The following is an 18,061-nucleotide window of genomic DNA, read 5'->3' as shown; positions in this document are numbered from 1 at the left end:
AGTCCATACCTCTCTGCCCAAAGGTAGCCTTTTTCTTCACAGAGGAAAGAAAAGGAACCCTTGCAGCTTTGAATAGCCACACCTGCAAGGTTAACCTGTATACCCCACTCCCCCCCTGCACACACACCCCCGTCACGTCCCATACAAAGTTTCCCTCTTATTTTGAGCTGGCGACTCTCTGCAGTTGGATCCCAGCCCACCCAGCTTCCCTGTGTCTTGTTCTGATCTCCGCTCTGCTCCAACCTATGCTGGCTCCCTTCCAGCATCATTTAAAGTGACTATACCTTGATCACATCACTCATTTCTTACAAAACAAACTCTCCCTTGGGTCCTCTTCCATCACCAGCTGCTGCCATGTCCCTCCCTCCCTTTCACATCCAGCTTTCCTGAAAGAGCTAAGTCCAGCCCCTGCTCACTGGCAGTGCCCTGCTGTCTGGCTTCCACTCCCAGCCAGCTCCTAGTCCGTCCTGGTCCGGCTCCCAGTGACTTCCTCTCCGTACAGCCAGGGCACATTGTCACCTCCTCCCCAGCACTCTGACATGGACATCTCCTCCTGCACACTCCCGGTCTCCTCCCGCCCTCCCACTTCGTGTGGCCTCGTGGCTCTCCTTCCACTGCCCTCCTCTCTGTCTCCAACCCCTTCTCATCCATCTGGTCTGCGTAGCCCACCCACCTGACTAGTCGTTCATCCAGGCCTTTGCCAGCTGCCCGGTCGGAAGCGCCCTTCCCCTCCCTCTCTGTCACATCCCGACTGAAAGTCCCTGCAAAGTGTGGCTTACCTGATTGCGGAAACACTTGAGAACACCTTCTAGAATAAAAGCTTATGAGCCTCTTGTTGAGGGCTAGTGTATGGCAAGTACTCAGCACAGTCTTGTTCAAGCAAGGAATAATTCCTGAATCTTCACTTGCCCTCATTCACCCTTCTGAGTTCTCAGTTCACCCACCCGGGTGTCCCCTGACCATCTCCTTTTGGAGGCTTGCAGAAACACATTGCTCTCTGTTCTCCCTTTTCCCTTCCCCCCAAAGTCTCCTGCATCTTCAGTGTCCTGTCTTGGTGAGTGGCTCCACCTCATCCTGGACTCTTCATACTCTGCATCAGTTCTTACCTCAATAACCTCCACACTGTCTGTTCTCTCCAGACCCACTGCCCCGGCATCGTCCAGGCCACTGTCCTTGCCCCGCTCCACCCTTCCAGGCATTCAGGCTCCTCTCCCTGTTGCATAGCTGGAATGATCTTTCAGAAACCGAGTATCTGCCGTTCCCACAGCCCCATCACCATCAATCCATGTTGCCTGTCGCTAAGGGGCGAGCTTAACCTGTCATAAAAGCCCCTTCCTCATCTGGCCCCTGGCTAGAAGCCCAGCTGTATTTTTCAGTAATTCTACCCTTGAATTCTAAATCCGTGCTGTAATGAGCTGCTGTGTCCACTGAATAAGCCTGGGCAGTGTGTGGATGCCGTTCCAGAGCTTGGTTATTTTGCCCAACCTGCCCCTTTCTGTTTGCCAAGCTACCTGCTGCTCCCCTGGTCTGCTTAGGAGAACCTTCCTCTAGCAGACCTTCTGTGGCTTCCTGGGGGGGAATGGCTTCTTCTGTCTTGCGTCCCAGAGCGCCTTGTAGCTACCTCTGTCCGCGCCCTACTGAATTTCTGCCTCCTAGGAGGCTGGTCTGGCAACCCCGCACAGCTGCTGCTGGCATGCAGGAGAGACTTGCGCAGGGGCACATAACTCATTAGCTCAAGCCAAGCGAACTGGGCTTTCATGTTTCCCTTGTCTGAAGAGGATTTTTCACTGTATCCTGTTTTGAAGTCTCTCTCCAACCCATCATACATGTACCATTTTTACTCTAATTATTGGAATGCTTATATGTTGCATTTGATGCATTCTTCCCATGCAAAATGTCTGTGGAATTGAGATTATTTATTTTGTGTGATTTTATCACATTTAGTCACGTCATGTTGGCCACATTGAAAATGGCAAGAGCCTTGATGCTCACAGGGTTGGTGAGGGTGTTCTCTTCTTTTTGATGTCGAAGTCATATCTCACCAGATAGCAGAGGGATGGGGTAAATGTTGCCTCTGCTTTAGGAAGATGAAAGCAGGAGGCTAGAAGACAATCTCACTTTAGGGACAATCTCCAGAATGACAGTTAAACCTTATTAAGGTCAAATGACTTTTTTGCAGAGTGTCTGAGTTTTCTAAATGAGCCACAGCATTGAGTTCTGGTTAATTTTTATAACTTTTTTTTAATAGGACACATTAGCGCTGTTACAAACCTTGTTAATTAAGCAATAATCTCAAATGCTCCCTCGCAGAGGGAGACATTCCTGGCAACTGCAGGTGATTAATATCTTGAGTCTGAGGAAAGTCTTTTAATCAACCTGAGGACCATTCAGCTCTCGCACCCCCAGGAAATGAGATGATTGGAATTCTGTGGAGGCCTCTGAAAACCTTCCTCCATTTGTACCTTTTGTCTATTTCTACCTCTTCTCCGATTCCTGCGACAGCCTCTGAGGACCATCACACTTTCCCACTCTCCTCTCCCCTTCTCTCTCCTTTGCTACCCTTTATGGCTTCCAGAGAACAAGAGCCTTTGAGCTGTAACAATGCTCCCCAACTATCAGGTGTGACATCCTACTTTCCAGAGAGGTTCCCCACAAGGGTGCCCCAGCACCTCGGCTTAGAAGCAGTTCTCAGCACAGCTTGTCTCCCTCATTCAGTTCGGATTTCTAAGGAGTCCCTGTGAGTGTTGGCTCATCCCGGCCCAAGACTAGAGAGTGGGCACCCAGTGGGCCGGCCAGCAGGGCAGCCCGAGCATTGCCCAGGTTAGTGTGGGAGCTCAGAGGTGGTGGACAGAGTGGGGTCTCCTCACCCAAATTGGGAAGTCTGAGAAGACTGAACCTGAAGAATAAGAATTTTGGCAGATGAAGGATGGGGCTCAGGTGACCTGGGAAGAGATGAGCAGAGACTAATGTGTGAAGCATCCAGGAGCGGCCAGGAAATAGCAGGTGGGTAGAGCAGAGGAAGGGCTAGAGAGAGGCAGGATCGCTCCCCTCTCAGTGCCTAGGGAAGTCCAAGACAAGGTGACATGAAGATTGGTTAGACTTGAGAATATCGGGAAGTCATGGAGGTCAGCTAAAGACTGGTAAAGCTTCTCGGCACAGCCCTTTCTCAGTTGGGCCAAAAGGGTGCCCTGCCACAGAGAAAGAACACCTTTAGCACATATACCTGCAGTGAACGAGGCAAGCTGGCTGAGTGCCCCGGGAAGGCTTAGAGTGAGGGAGGCAGCAGTGGATTCTGTTTCCCTCATTCCTTCAGGCCTCCATCTGAAATTTCTTGTGATTGGGGTGTCGTTCTTCTCTATCACAGTGAAGAAAGCCGAGGTTTAAATGTTAGAATAGTTGCCCACTGTGACATACCCCGTGCCAAGTTCTTCACCCACTGCCCCCACCCCTCTTATGTCCAGAATTTCTGTCTCCTCAGGTTTCCCCTGGAAAAGCTGTCAGTCATTTTACATACATTTACCTAACCTTTCCCCATGCCAAGCATTGCGCAGGTCCAGAAAAGGGAACAGACATGTATACATACAATAATTGCAGGTGTGGTGTTCCTGATAGTTTGAACAAATTTTGCACCTTGCTAAATGCTTATCTCACACACCTTATGGCAGCATTTATGAAGATACTCTCTGGCATGTCAAGCTTGTTTACGGGTGAGGAATCTAGGGTAATGACTTGCACCGGGCCCCAGGCTGGGCAGCCAGCTGAAGCCTGCAGGGAAAATGTGTCTGGGGCTCTCTCTTTGTTGCAGCACAGCAAGGGCAGACTCAGTAACAGCGGCTGTCCTTAGCCTCATTAGTAATCACCACCATAAAGTGCCTTTTCATGCTACCAGGTTGTCAGACCTTAATATCCCACAGTGTCCAGTGCCACCAGGCAGCCAGTGTTTTCATGCGCTACCTTAGTTGGCACAACCCCTGGGAAAACCATTTACTAGGCATCACCTGGTGAAGTTGAACTTGCGTACAGTCTAAGATTTAGCAATTCCTCCTTGAGGTCTATGCAGAATTCCCTGCATGTGTCCTGCAGGGGACATGTAGCGAGGTGTCTGTAATTGATACTGGAAAGGCTTCTAGTCTGCACTGATGCCAGAATGGGTCATCCAGCTGAGTGCCAGTCACACAGTAGAAGACTAAGTCATCAGTGAAAACACATGACCTGCAGCAGTATGCTTTAAGGTGGGCAAATCTCAGCACTGTAGAGTTGAATGGCGAGAGTGTTGGACGGCAAGAAGAAAGGAGACACAGGCTGTGGGTGCATGTGTTTAAAAAAATGCTCAAAATGGGATAAGGCAATATGTTGCTTAAGGATGCCTGCAGAGCTGTTGGCAAAAAGAAAAGGGAAGCAAGAAATCAGGAGAGTGGGTATCTCTGGTGAGCATGAGGCGAGGATGGGTTTGGGGAGCAGCATCCAGGGGCTGTGAAGGACCTGAGATGTGCTGTTTGTTAAGCTGGGTAGTGGGCATGTGGGTGTCATATCATTATTTTTAAAGTGCAAATTTGCAGCGAATATCTCTTTTCTAAGTAGATTCGATGAAAATTTAAAAATATAACCACGCCAGATGTATGAGTTGGTATTTAAGAAGTATGTCCAGGAGACACATTTTCCTTTCCCTGCTTTAAAGATCTGTTCCAGAATGCACCATTAATCCTTGGCCTTCTTGTTTCTTTTCCCCGTCTAGAGTGTTTGTATGACAGAATAGCACAAGAAACTGTGGATGAAACTGAAATTGCACAGAGACTCTCCAAAGTCAACAAGTACATCTGTGAAAAAATCATGGATATCAATAAATCCTGTAAAAATGAAGAACGGAGGGAAGCAAAGTACAATTTGCAATAAACTTTGGATTTTTCATAAAGCCTTCTCGTTTTCCTTGCGTGGCGTGTGATATGCGGCGATGGCACTGTCCCAGGCAGACCCCACTGTACACGGCCATGTGTAGGCAGGCGCCAGTAGGTCTGGGGTCTGCAGCTTGTTCCGAACTTGGACTTCCCACTCCAAAGAAGGCAGATGGATGTTCCCAAGACTCAAGCAGCACCTTGGCGCCATGTCCTTCTCGGTTTGGGGAAAGCATTGTCTTTTTCGAGGGCACAAAGTGTCTCTGAGTTACCTACCACTTGACCCAGAATCTGAACTGATATTTTTACCATTCAAGGACTTCTATCTCTGTTCCTCTATTTTGTTCTATAATAAATAAAACTTCATGAATTCTTTGATGTTGACGATCATTTTCCTCATTTATTTAAGGATATTAAGTGTCAGTGGAAGTTGGCCAGTGTCCCTTGAGGGGAGGAGGATTCAGGCTGAAGGACAGACGTTCATAAGGGATGTGGCTGGTGTCTGTGGGTCTGAAGAGCTGTCTGCAAAACAGATTATTTTCTCATACTTCAAAGAGCTGGTCTAGGACCAGTTGCCTTTTTCAATCAAAATGATGTTAAATTCAGCCTCCTTGATTATTTGAATCCATCTGCGCGAAGGGGCACGGGAGTAGTAATGCTAGATGTCGCCTTGGGGTCACCTTCAGGAAGTCAGGGTGGTGTCACCTCGTGTCAGTTTGTTCTGTCTCATATCGCAAATGATCTTTTAAGTTACATAATTTTTATCTCATTTGGTCTCTGAATCTCTAAGGTGTCTGGAGCACAGTCTGGCAAACCACACTTGATCTTCCTGTTGATTTGCATTTCCCTTTCCGTGATACCTGTGAAGTCAGCACATGGCATATTATAGGGCAAGGGTTTGAGGCTAAGTGTCTGGTTTCCAAGCCTGGCTACCCTGCTTGCTTCAGACTTAAGCTAACCTCTCGAGTTTCCATTTTCCATTCCACATAAAGGCACTAACACCTCCCTTGCAGGGTTGCTATAATGATGAGAGGTAACATAAATTTGTGAAGTGTTCAATTAATGTTGGTGATCAGTATTCGCTTCTGGTTATTAACTTTTAAGCATTGGTTGGGAGATCTCTCTGTGTTCTCTAATGGCTTATGCATTAGACCATTGGTGGTCTGTTAACAAATGCTCAGGGTTCTGGGGTAAGTAGGGGAGGTGGCTGCATCTTTGAGGGCTTTTATTTTAGTGAATAAAATGATCCTTTTGTACCATGAAATACTGTATGCTTGTTAATAGGTTGTGTAGATGTGAATTTCCTTCTATGGTATTTCCCTAGCTCTCCACCAACTTAGTAGTATGATCATGTACCAAGCCTCTCAGAATAAGTGGCTTCGTGGAGTCCTTACAACATAAGGAAAGTGATGTCGATCTTACAGGTCTTATGGAGAATTATATAATAATAATAAGCAGGCAATGTTGATAACTAAATAATAATAACAACAAAAACAATTGTATTACTATGTTCCAAGACGTTCTAAAGTGTTTAGCATAGGTTAAGTCATTTCATGAAGTATGTCAAACTCTGGACACTTAGTATATTCTGTCATTGACGTGCCCATCTTAATGGCTTGCGACAGCTTGGACACGAGTGGTGGGGACTGTGCAGGAGACTGGAAGAATCCACTTTCCCCTTTCCCTCGGCATGACAGATGCACTCAGATGCTCTGCATTTCTCCCCAACAAATTAATACAACTTGTACCTGCTTTACAGACATTTTAGGTTAGTGGTAGAGTCATGGAAATAGATATTGAAAGAGCGTGACAAAGAAGGAAGTGCTTTGTATGATACACCACCTATCTTCGGGACAGAACAAGGCTGTGATGGAATGTGGGTTTAGTTCAGCCCCAAGTTACTGCCACTTCTGGAAAGGTCACTTGAGCACCCCATAACTCACTTCTTCTACAGTAGAAATTATAATCCCTCCTTGAGAGTAATCCGGTACCACCTGGAAAAAGCACACTAAATCTGGAAGGACAGTGCAGAGGTCCATTTAGCACACGAAGGGGCTGTGTCGGGGAAGGCGTGCTGTGGACGCCAGAGTGGGCACCAAGCTCCACACGCCAATCAGACTGAGATGTTCTGAACTGCCCTTAGCTTATGTGGTGCCTTATTACTATATAAGGGCAAGACCATTGTTCTTACATGATTCAAAAGAGGAAATGGGCCCAGAGAAGGTGACATAACTGCTTGGCCAAAGTCCCAGAGTTATCAGCAGTCAAGCTGGATCAGGAGCCAGATCTGTGCAAAGTCAGCTCTTCACTCCTCTGAAAAATGAGTGGGCTCATAGGATCTAGGCTGAGAATGTAGCCATGTTATCTGAGTAGGCTTGGGGGTGACCCAACCTAAGTAATCAGTTTTTGCAATTGGCCTTTTGGGGGGAACCACCGTTTATAAGGACTCACAGGCTCATTACATTCTACATACACAAAACTGAAATTCATTTTTGTGTAATAGGGGCTTTCTCAAACTTGCCCAAATCTTAATTAAGCTTTTGCTGGGGAGGTGCCTAAAATACAGACGCCTGGACTTTGGTTTTGGGAACTTGATTGATTCAGTAGGTCACTGATATGGCTGGAAATATATATATATATATATATATATATATATATATATATATACACACACATACATATATATATGTATGTGTATATATATATATATATGTATATGTATATGTATATATTTTTTAAGATTATATATGTATACAGAACTGGGGTACAAGCCAGAGGTACAGGGATGGCAAGAGGATTCATCAGAGACAGAGTGGGGAGCAGAACAGGCCGACAAAGTCCACTGCTGAGGGGAAAAGCAGGCAGGTCAGGAGAGGTCTGCGGCACCATGTGGATCACCTCCAGGGTGGGGATTGAACTCACACTGAAGAGGCTGCAGCTAGCTTGCAGTGCTGCATCCTAACCCACTGCACCACCAGGGAGGGCCTGGAAATGTATATTTTAATACAAAGGCCACTTTAGAATACCAGTGTGTAGTAGAAGTCTCTAGAAGACCTGCTTTAATAAGGAACAAGAGTCTTTGCTAAGTAAAAAGGCAAGCTTCTTCTAATGTGCTTGAGAGTATCTGAAACTGAGAATGTATTTCCCCTAAATAGATGAGGCTCTGCCCTAAAAGCTTGTTTGGAATTACTCTGCACCCAGTGCTGCGTCGTCAGATATAATTGAGAAGGTGATTTTCAGTCTAAGGCACCAGGGGTTTTCCCCCTCACTTGTGCATTAGATTCTTTCTTTCGACTCCTGACAGCCCCGTGAGTCACGTGGAACAGGACAGTCACTACTGAATGGGCCCAGCCTGAGCTGATAAGGTTTGCGCGCTGTCTGCAGTCTTCAGAGGCTCTGGCAGCAAGTTCTCTGTTACCAGGCGAAGCAGAAAGATGTGATTTTTTTTTTTTTTTTAGTTTCTAACTGAGGAGAGTGTGTTAGTGCCTACTACATGCCCGGGGTTTCTTGGATGCATTTCTGAATTACTACTCCTTTTTTTCTGTAATTATAAAGACCACTCTATAGAAATTTGGGGGGAAAATCGGGGAGGGAGACATTTCCAAATCACACTACTTACTGGAAGCATCAGGATGTATCTCTTCTTGTCTTTTGTCCAGGGTGTAAGTATGTATGTATTTCATGATCCACACGTGGTTCAAGCCTAGAGGCAGGGTTGTGTCCTTCCCTTCCCATCTGACCTACTTCCCTGTTGCCGCATGTAACTTCTAACCACCTAATCCAAAATCAGGCTACATCTGCGCCAATCACTGGTCTTGGGTGGCGCAATGTAGCCCCAGGGCTACTAGGTCATGGGCTGAACAGTGAACCTGAGTTTAGGAGCTTGATGCTTTCGAGTTCACATCCCAGCACTAGCTCTTATCTTGTTATCATCCTGTTCTTAACTTCAGTTGAGGTGAGCTCCTTTGATTTCTGAGCCCTAGATTTTTCATCTGCAAAATGGAGGAAAACTACTGCAAAACTGCAAAACTGCTTATGGGCTTTTAAAGAGAACTGAGATGTAACTAGACTGTTAACTTTGCCCAGCAAGAGCGGCTCCACAGCTGCCAGTGTTCTCTGTGGGCGTCCTCTCCTCTCCCCACGCCCCTGCAGCTAGTCTGAGTGTGCCCCAGTCTGTCTCTCACTGGCCCGACCCCACGTGCAGTGACCTTGGCTTTCATCCCTGCTCAGCCCACCGGCTGCTGGTGCACATGGCACAGTGTTTGGTGCTAGGGATCGTCCTGGACACCCACTCATCGTCACCTTCCAGCCCCCTCCCTGATCTCAGCCCCTGATATCCAGCTGGCTCATTTTCCCTTCTCGTATTTGTAGGACACTTAAATAAAACTCAGAGAGAGTTTTTTTTTTTTTTTATTTTTAAAGATTTATTTATAAATACAGAGCTGGGGTACAGGCCAGAGTGCAGGGTGGTAAGAGGATTCACCAGAGACAGAGTGGGGAGCAGAACTGGCAGATCAACGAAGTACACTGCTGAGGGGAGCAGCGGGCTGGTCAGGAGAGGTCTGCCGCGCCATGTGGTCACCTCTGAGGTGGGTGTGGATCAAACTCATGCTGAAGTGGCTTTAGCGTCTCAGTGCTGTGCCTTACCCGCTGCGCCACCAGGGAGGGCCCTTGGATGGAGATTTTTGCACTTTTTTTTGTTTATATTTTTTGCCATTTTCTTATGGTTGTTTCATTGGGGTCATAAAGAAATAATGTTTTTATCATTCCTGATCTATGCAATGTGTGAAGCCATATTTTAATTATTCTGCCAACTTAATAGGTGAAAACTAGCATATCTCATTATATTTCTTTGATCTTATTGGGCCTTTTCTACTGCATATCTCTCCAGAGTTTGTTTTCTTGTTTATAAAAAGTGAAAGCTTGTCGTATAAGTATTTCCAGCAGAATCCATTCCACGTTCTGTGTTTTTTGTTTTTATATCTTTAAACCAGACTTATCAATATATATTTACATCACTTCTTTCAGGGTATTGCTCATTTTCTGCCAAGCAACTTCTCAAGCTCATGGAACCTCAGGGTCAAGGTGAACTTGGAGGCCCCCCACCCCTCTCTACTCTAAACATTGCGTCCCCAGATCATGCTCAGCTACCCCAGATGAAGCAAGATGGGATTCATTTTCCTACCCAAGAGTTCATCCAAAATATTCATCCTTAAAATGTTCTGTTAAGCAAAAAATCTACTTCCCTAAGATTTCTAAAGTTGTTCAAATCCTCCTGAGACCAGAAGGCTTTCACTCATATTCCTTTGCAGAGTTGAAGGTGGCAATCATGTCTCTTTGCCAACTGATAAACTGTGAAATTCTATCCCACTATTTCTCTTGGGAGAGAGACTGGAAAGGAAAGCATGGGGATCCGGATTTATTTTTAATTCGGATTCCTCCACTTAATAATATGTGACCTTGAACAAGTTCTTAATCTCTCTGACCATCTTGGTGGCTCTTTTATGGATGTGTCCCTAAAAGGTGGAGTCCAGGACTGGACACTGGGCTCTAGGGAGGTCTAATCAGCACTAACCAACACAGCTGATCACCTCCCACTCCTGGACAGCACTTCACTTCTAATGTGGCCTAGTCTTGAGTTAGCATCTTTAGCAATAATGGCCTAAGGTTGAGCTTGAGGTCCCTAAATACTCCCCTGTTCCCTCTGTTTGTTAAAACAATGCTTGTCCCTTTAGTTCACTGTTCAAGATCTAAGAAAACATAGATCTTGGAGCCAGAGAAATTCACACTGAATTCGTATCCTGACTTCACTGTTTAATAAATAAGAGAAGACTGGGGGAAACCCTGACAGCTCGCAGCCCCAGTCACATCCATTTAGCAATAGTTGCAGGAATCACACTGACCTGCCTCTATGCGAGACCTTCAGCCGCGCTCTTCTAGTTCCAGTCTTCACTTAGTGTGGACTCTTGTTTCTGTGTTACTCCCTTTTTCACGTTAGCAATGCTTTATCCCCTTCCTCCCAATCATGTGTTCAACTGAAATGCAGGACTTTGTATTCATCTTAATTGGTTTCACTGGTCGAGATCTTTTCCACTGTTGCCTAAATAAATCCAAAACAAAATTTGAAGAAAGCCAAACCCAAGAAAGAAAACTCAGCCATAACCCCAAAACCAAACCCAACTTCATGCATTTTGATGAGACCCTCCTGTCTTGTTCCTTAAACATCACTCAGCAACACATTTCTCCCTCTCCACCACTTTAGTGCCTTATCAAGCCCTCAGCCATGCTCTTATCTCTTCTCTGTACCTCTTGTTGTCTCTAACTTCTTGCTATTAGAGATGCTGCTGCCTTGATCACTAACCATTGGTTGTGTCTTAAATTGCCAGGATAAGTTACTTGGGCTTAAGAGTGAGGACATTGTTACAGTCCCTTCCATCATTATATTAACTTCCAAAATTTTGAGCCATGTATCAAGCATGACCACTGTATCTGTGCCCTTTCCCTACATCACCAGTATTGGGAATTTTTAGGGAATTTTGGTGAACTGACTTATATACCAATGTACTCTTTCAGCTTCTCCCTGTGTGAACTGTCTGTGCATTCATTTGGGATTTCAGGTTATGAGGGGATTTTATTCTATGATCTACACTTCCTCCCAATTTTATAATGTATATCATTTTTTATATCATCACCAAGTTATCAATAATAGTGTTTATTGTTGAGCCCACTAAAGACCCAATGCTTGCACACTGATTCCCCTTGTCCGAATGGGATTATGACAGTAGCTAGGGTTCCTCTATCTCTATGTGATCAAGGAAAGGGTATTGAGCTTACCCCAGAAGGATGAGCATGGTTGTGAAATCATCTGTCTGTCTATCCTCCCTCCTAAAGGTGCTGACAGGCACTGCTGGTCAAGTCTATCCAGGCAGTCACACCTCCAGTATGGGTCCAAGCCTGTGCCCTGTCTACCATTCCAGAATGTGCACTTTCAGTCAAATCTGTTCTGGTACCTGGGGATTTGAGCATTTACAGTTTCCATTTCATTAGCTAATGGGGAAGACAGATTCAGTATTCTGGCCTCACCACCATCTGTACCCAGAATTTCCCCTTGAGTAATTATATCATTCATTCAATCATTCAACAAATATTTATTGAGTGTCTACTAAGTGTCAGTCATTGGTCTAAATGCTTGTTCCATATCGGTGAAGAAAAATACTGAGGGGGGTGGGGGGATAGAAAGGGATGGGAGGAAGATAATAAATAAAAACACTACATAAGGAAAGTGTAGGAGAAGGTGATAAACACAATGTAAAAAGAAAAATGGGGGCTAGCTTAGGCGGATTGGGTGTGTGGTGAGAAGAAGTTTCCCCTATTAGTGAGCACTGGGGCCAGACTCACCCAGACAATGCCAGATGGGCAAGGGATGGCGAGAGGGAGCCAGCAGGCTTAGGGAACCCTGCCTGGGACCCCAGGAACTGGGAACTAGCACTACAGGGACATCACATTGTACTTTCCTGTGTGCTCAGAACCTCAGTTTTACTCTAAGAAGGGAAGAAGAGTGGAGGGGAAGAGGAAGGAGTAGTTTGTGATAAACTGCATGTCGAGACATTTTCTATAGTAACAAAGAAGCCTAGATTATGCACCAAAGCAGCATTTCCATGACAAACATGAAATAGGTGACTTAAAAAAAATGTACTCGCAGGAGTTGGGTAGAAAAGCTGCCTCTGCCTCACACCCACCCTAGTCCCTGCAGAGGTCTTTTGGGGGACAGCCTACAGAACCCAGGTGGTGGACAGATGGGGGCTTATATAGTGTAGGCCTGGCTTGAGACCCCAGCCTGGGGGTTCTCAGCTGCTCTGTGCAGATGTCTGCTTTTTGTCAGACTCAAAAGTAGCGCCCAGGATAGACTATCTAATCTGAGGCTTGGGGCAAGTCACCTCCTCTCTAGGCCTCAGTCTCCTCCTCTGTGGAACAGTAACAATAACACAGCATCTGAGCATCTACCCTGCGAGTTCCATGAAATCCCAAGTGTGTCTGACAAGGGTCCTGGATGGAACAGGTCCCTGGCCAAACCCCAGTGCTCCTGCCTGGTGGAGGTTCCTAGCAGGTGTCCACAGGCCTCGCCCCACAGTGCAGAACCCACACTCTGAATGCTGTAAGATAAAGGCCCAATTTTCTCTAATGAAGGATTATTTCTCAGCTATTGTACTCACTGTCTTCCAAATAACTAATTTGCATGTTTGCCCAGGGCTTCTAAAAACAGCAAAAGGGGTGTTTCCCACATGGGTGGCTGAATTTGGCAGACTAGGTGATCAATAAATGCTTACTGAGTAAATGACTATGAATGAATGAGTGAGTGAGTGAATGGATGGCTTTATTGTTATAGCTTTGACTAGTAATCAGAAACTTTCACAAATGTTATCATAACAACTCTAGGAAGTATCTTTACGGTGAAGATAAGGAATCAAGCTAGAAAGTGGGGAAATTTGCATTTCCTGAGTCACAAAGCAAATGAATAAAGCTAAACCTCCAGAGGCAAATTCCAATGCTCTTCTCTAGATACCCGTGATTCTGAATCTTGACCCTCCATCAGAACCACCAGTGGTGAGAACCCAAATCACAGAAACTCTGCCCCAAAGTTTCTAATTCAGCAGGGCTGGTGTGAGGTTCACCAAGTTACCTTTTCCAATAGGTTTCCAAGCAGTGTTGATGCTGCTGGTCTGGGGGTTACAGTCTGAGACCCACAGTTCTAAATAGTGCTCTTTTCCATATTGTGATTACAAGGAGGCATATAGCTACATCCTAGCGATTTGAAACTCATGGGCCATGAGAAAGGAAGGCTGCACATAGAAACGAAGGCTGGCCAGGGTGCCTGAGCCTTCCCGGGAGCCCACTGCTGTGGGTCTCCCTTCCTATGGGTGAGATGGGATCGGCATGTGCCTCCCAAGGACCGCGGTGGAGCGGATGAGATTGCTTGGATTGTCTTGTACCGTCTACAGGTGTCTCTTCCTAAGGGCAGGACTGTGGAAATTCACCTCTGGCCCTTTGCTGAGCCCTACTGTGTGCTAGTGCAGTAGATATGGACAATTTTTTTTTTAAATGAGCTAATACTTTTTGAGCCCATGCTTTGTTCAAGACACTATTCATAGCCTCTTAATGGCCATGCTTCTCGCTGCCTTGGTCCCTCACCATTGACATTGACACAAGCTGTGTCTTCTGGCTGACATGTCCCTGTCACTTCTGCTCTGTGACCGGCTACTCCTTCTTGCTCATTAGGGTTTCCGTGCTCCCTCCCCAGCCTGGGGTGTGCACACATCCCCCTACTTCTCTGCTGGTTTTGTCAGGTGTGTCCATCTTCCTCACTGAGCAGTGAGCCCTCAGAAGCAGGGTGCTCATCTCTGAATCTGGGGACCCGGCACAGGGGCTGCACTAACAAATGGAGCTCTCCCAAGAGTCCCTGTGACCACAGACTGTGGGAGTCAAAGATCAAATCGTGTTTTCTTCCTAGACGATTAAGGCCTTTAGGAGTAAAGAGAAGCTCTTCACAAGAGTGTCCTGGGTGGGGTCTTCCTGATCTTACTCCTTCAGCACAGGCCACCAGGAAAGGGAAGGAGGAAGAGATTTGGCAGTGACTAACTTTGAGGCGTCTGATCTCACCCAGATGGGTCTGACTCTGGGCTTTACCACTTACCAGTTCTGTGAACTTGGGCAAGTTATTTCACTGGTCCGGGCCTCAGGTTACTTCTCCATTGAAAAGAGGAGGAAGTACCAACAATCGATAAAGCACTTAGAACTAGACCTGCCCCATAATAAACACTACATACATGCTTATTGTCTTTTGAAACAAGGGGCAAGAGGTAGGAGAGCTTGTTTCAAGCAAAGGAAGGTGCTGGGAGAGCAGGGGTGAAGCTGGTATAGGGAGATGAGGTGGGAGAGGTGGGCAGGGGCCAGATCACGGAGGGCCTTGGCTCCGGGTGGAGGTGCTAGACTCTGAAGCTCATAACAGCTGCAGAAAGGTGCCTTAGCGAGGGGAGGCCGACTCCACTGTGGTGGAGAGGAAAGGAGAAGCATTGAGGAGATTTGGGGGATGACTCAGAGGAGAGATAATGAGGGACCGGTGCCCATGCTCCTTCCTTCTTGCTGGCACTGCCTGGTGGGAACCAGACTGTGAGCACTGTCATGTAGAGGTCCTCGTGGGCAGAGCCCAGGACAGCACCTACTCACACAGCTCCCAAGTCTCGGACCACTCTGCGGCCCTGGCAGGGACCAGGCCATGCAGGGGAGGCAGCCCCAGAGGGCTCAGGAGTGGGCAGATTGCAGGGCAGTGCCTGTTTCTAAGTCAGGTCTTCCCAGAGCACTTCCTTGAGGCTGTGCAGGCAGCATGGGCTGTGGGATGAGAGAGGAAGGTTTTGCACCTTTCCGCCACTCCTTTTCAGTTACCCTGACCTCGGCTAAGTTCCTCACTTTCCTGGGTCTGCAACTTTATCATCTACGCAGCTAAAATAACAGCAAAATAACAGCGTCGACACTTCAGACTTGCAGAAATTGCTGCTCACACGCACATAGTAGGTGTTCACTAACAGGCACCGCCCTTCCTTCAGCTCAATAGCAGCAGTGAGCCCCGAGTACCAGCCAGGATGTCACTGTCTGCCCATGCAGACTGTGGGCCCGGTGCGTCCCCTCCATGAGCCCTCGGTCTCCTCAGTTCTAATGTGTGTGTGTGACTGGCTTCCCTCTCACCCCTGCCTCCTGTGAGGGAGCAGACCTCAGCCCATGATGCTTTATTTTCTAAAGCTGGCGGGGGCCATTGGCCCTGCTTTGAAAGATGAACGCCACTGCAGAGAGGCTATCATTGCTGGTCGAAAGAGGGAGGCTAGAGTTCTTCTTTCCAATGGCTCTTTAAATTATTTTCATCTTGCTGACGCGTTCACTTTTCTGAGCTAAGGAGCTTGGGAGACGGTTATAGGCCATTTAATAGCAGAAAGCCTCATTGGCCTCAATCTCTTGAAGGAAGAAAAACTTTAACCTCTTGTAGCCCAGCCTATGCCTGCATTCTCCAGGACCCATGAGAGTGGCTGGGCTTTCCAGGCCATGGATACCCTCAGGAAGCCTGGCCCAAGGCCAAGTAGCTCTCCTTCCTGAGAGGTCCAGGTCTGGCCAATGTTGGCACAGGTGGGATAGAACCCAAGGTACATTTGCAGGTGAATTGGGCTCCTCTAGGCTTTCAATTGTTATTAAAAGGTGGCTGATTTGCATGTTTCTCTTTCTTTTGCTCTAAGATGGAACAGGTGGTTCTGCTTTCTTATTGAGAGTGAGAAGAGCAGCCAACAGGGGCCTGGATGCCCCTCCCATGCCCTTTCCTCAGCGCAGAGTCAAGGGACCTGCCCATTAGCTTTTGCTGAGCAACTCTTGTATGTCAGACCCACAAAGAGCTCCAAAGAAAAAAGCAGGAAGCCAAAAATTCCTGATGCATCATGCCGAGAAGGGTACCAGTGGCGGGTGTGGCACACCCTCTGCTTCTGTGTCCCCAAAATGCAGTCTGGGCCTGGAGCTCCAAATCACGTGGGGGTTTTATCAACTCTTTCTTCACATGCTCTTGGGGCTTTAAATGTGTGTGGGTCAAAGGCATTCTTTATAATCTTGTAGAAATGTAAATGGATGTAACACTGCTCTTTTCCTATCTTCTCATCTAAATTATTTCCTTGAGAGCAAAGGCAGTTTCTCACCCATTTCCTGCCTCCAACTCCAACTCAGGAAAAATGCAGGCTCTAGGACAGAACTTTGGATCCAGCAAGCCTCGCCTTCAAGGGCCAGCCCATCGGCCCAGAGCTCCTGAGAACTCTGTGGATCGAAGGGAAGCAGCTCATGCCAGGTTTTCCTCTATGTGCCACATAGACTTGATGGCTCCTCCTGGCATCACATAGTTAAGAAGAGACAGGTGGGGCAGGGGCCTTCCCTGGGGGTGGGGGTACAGGGCACAATGGAAGATGCAGTGGTCAAACCCCCCATCCAGGCCCTCACCTTGGCCCCGACCTGTCTGTGCTCACCTGTGAGTGCAAAATGCAGTGAAGGCAAGTTTAAGGGGCCCAGTCTGCTGAAGGACCTGCGTTCCGTTAGGAAGATGAGGAGTGGGGGTGGCGGGCAGGGCCGGCATCCCAGTCCATGATCAGTGGATTCCAAAATCTGTGCTGGTCTTGTGACCCTGTGTCTCTACGTACTGCACGGGCAGAGCTCCCCCCAGAGAACCCACATGTGGCTGCTGGAGGTTCCCCACCTCCAAGTAGCTGCAGCCAGGCCTGGAGCCGGATAATCGTGTTTCTGAGCCGACCAGTGTGGCTGCCACTCAGAGCTCCCTTTGTATTTTGAATATGCTGTCTCTAATTAGACTTTGCCTTAATTGCAAGATTTCCATACACCCCCGACTGCCCCTGTCTGGGGATAAACATGTCCATCAAGCAAGAAGCAAATTGTCGCTGCTACCTTGGTCCCCGTCACTGCCACGCTTGCTCCATTGCAGTTCCTCTGGGGACACAGCTCAACCTTCCCCCATGACAGTGCGCTGGGGCCCACATTTTAATCAAAAGCGTACCTGCCTCTAGGAAAAAGAGTAGGGGGCCAGCTCAAAAGTGATTAAATTTAATAACCAAAAGACTAGGAAAAGTCTGCTTTGCAATGCATAATTTCACCAGATATTTATTTATTTCATCATGTGGCCACATTTTATATGCTGTATGGGGACACTTTATTAAAAATGCCATTTATTTTAACAGCAGCAGTAAGGGAAACGCACACCTTTCCACCCCCCCTCCCCACTGTGTTAAAGGCATTTGTGGTTATTAAATTACTCTTGAGTAGAGGAACGCCTGTCTCCAAATTTACTCTGAAGTATTTCACTAAAAATGATCTCAAATGTTTTTTCGCTCAGAAAATACTCGTAGGAAGCCATGCTGGGCCAGGTGCCACACTAGCACCTGGATGATGCATTGGTGTGAGTCCCTCTGTGCCCCTAGGAGCTCAGAGGTCATGGCAGAGAGGATGACAGATGCAGCCCAAGACATAGCACCAGTCCTGGCTCCAAGGGCCTAGTCAAGCAGTCTTGTTTGATGGATAGATGGGTGGGTGGGTGGTTGAATGGGTGGATGGATGGGTGGATGGGTGGACGGATGGAC

The 18,061-nt window shown here is 47.2% G+C and overlaps 2 protein-coding genes across 3 annotated transcripts in view; both read left to right on the top strand.

The window, feature by feature from the left end:
- The window catches only part of BEND5 (BEN domain containing 5), a 45,576-nt gene extending 40,318 nt beyond the window's left edge, over positions 1-5,258 (top strand). Inside the window, exon 6 of one of the 2 annotated variants that reach the window (XM_012722336.1) lies at positions 4,736-5,258. In XM_012722336.1, coding sequence (XP_012577790.1) covers positions 4,736-4,893 — 158 coding nt within the window. In that variant the 3' untranslated portion in view covers positions 4,894-5,258. The remainder of the gene's footprint in view (positions 1-4,735) is intronic. The other variant, XM_004678982.1, reaches the window with a different exon arrangement.
- AGBL4 (ATP/GTP binding protein-like 4) overlaps positions 1-18,061 on the top strand; it is an 893,441-nt gene that overhangs the window by 727,429 nt on the left and 147,951 nt on the right. The gene's annotated exons all lie outside the window — the stretch shown is intronic.

This window comes from Condylura cristata, unplaced genomic scaffold (assembly GCF_000260355.1).
Source record: "Condylura cristata isolate star-nosed mole 26May11 unplaced genomic scaffold, ConCri1.0 scaffold00008, whole genome shotgun sequence".
In the NCBI taxonomy this organism is placed as follows: domain Eukaryota; kingdom Metazoa; phylum Chordata; class Mammalia; order Eulipotyphla; family Talpidae; genus Condylura; species Condylura cristata.
The sequence above is the reverse complement of the archived record's forward strand: the minus strand, read 5'-3'. Positions and strand labels throughout refer to the sequence as shown.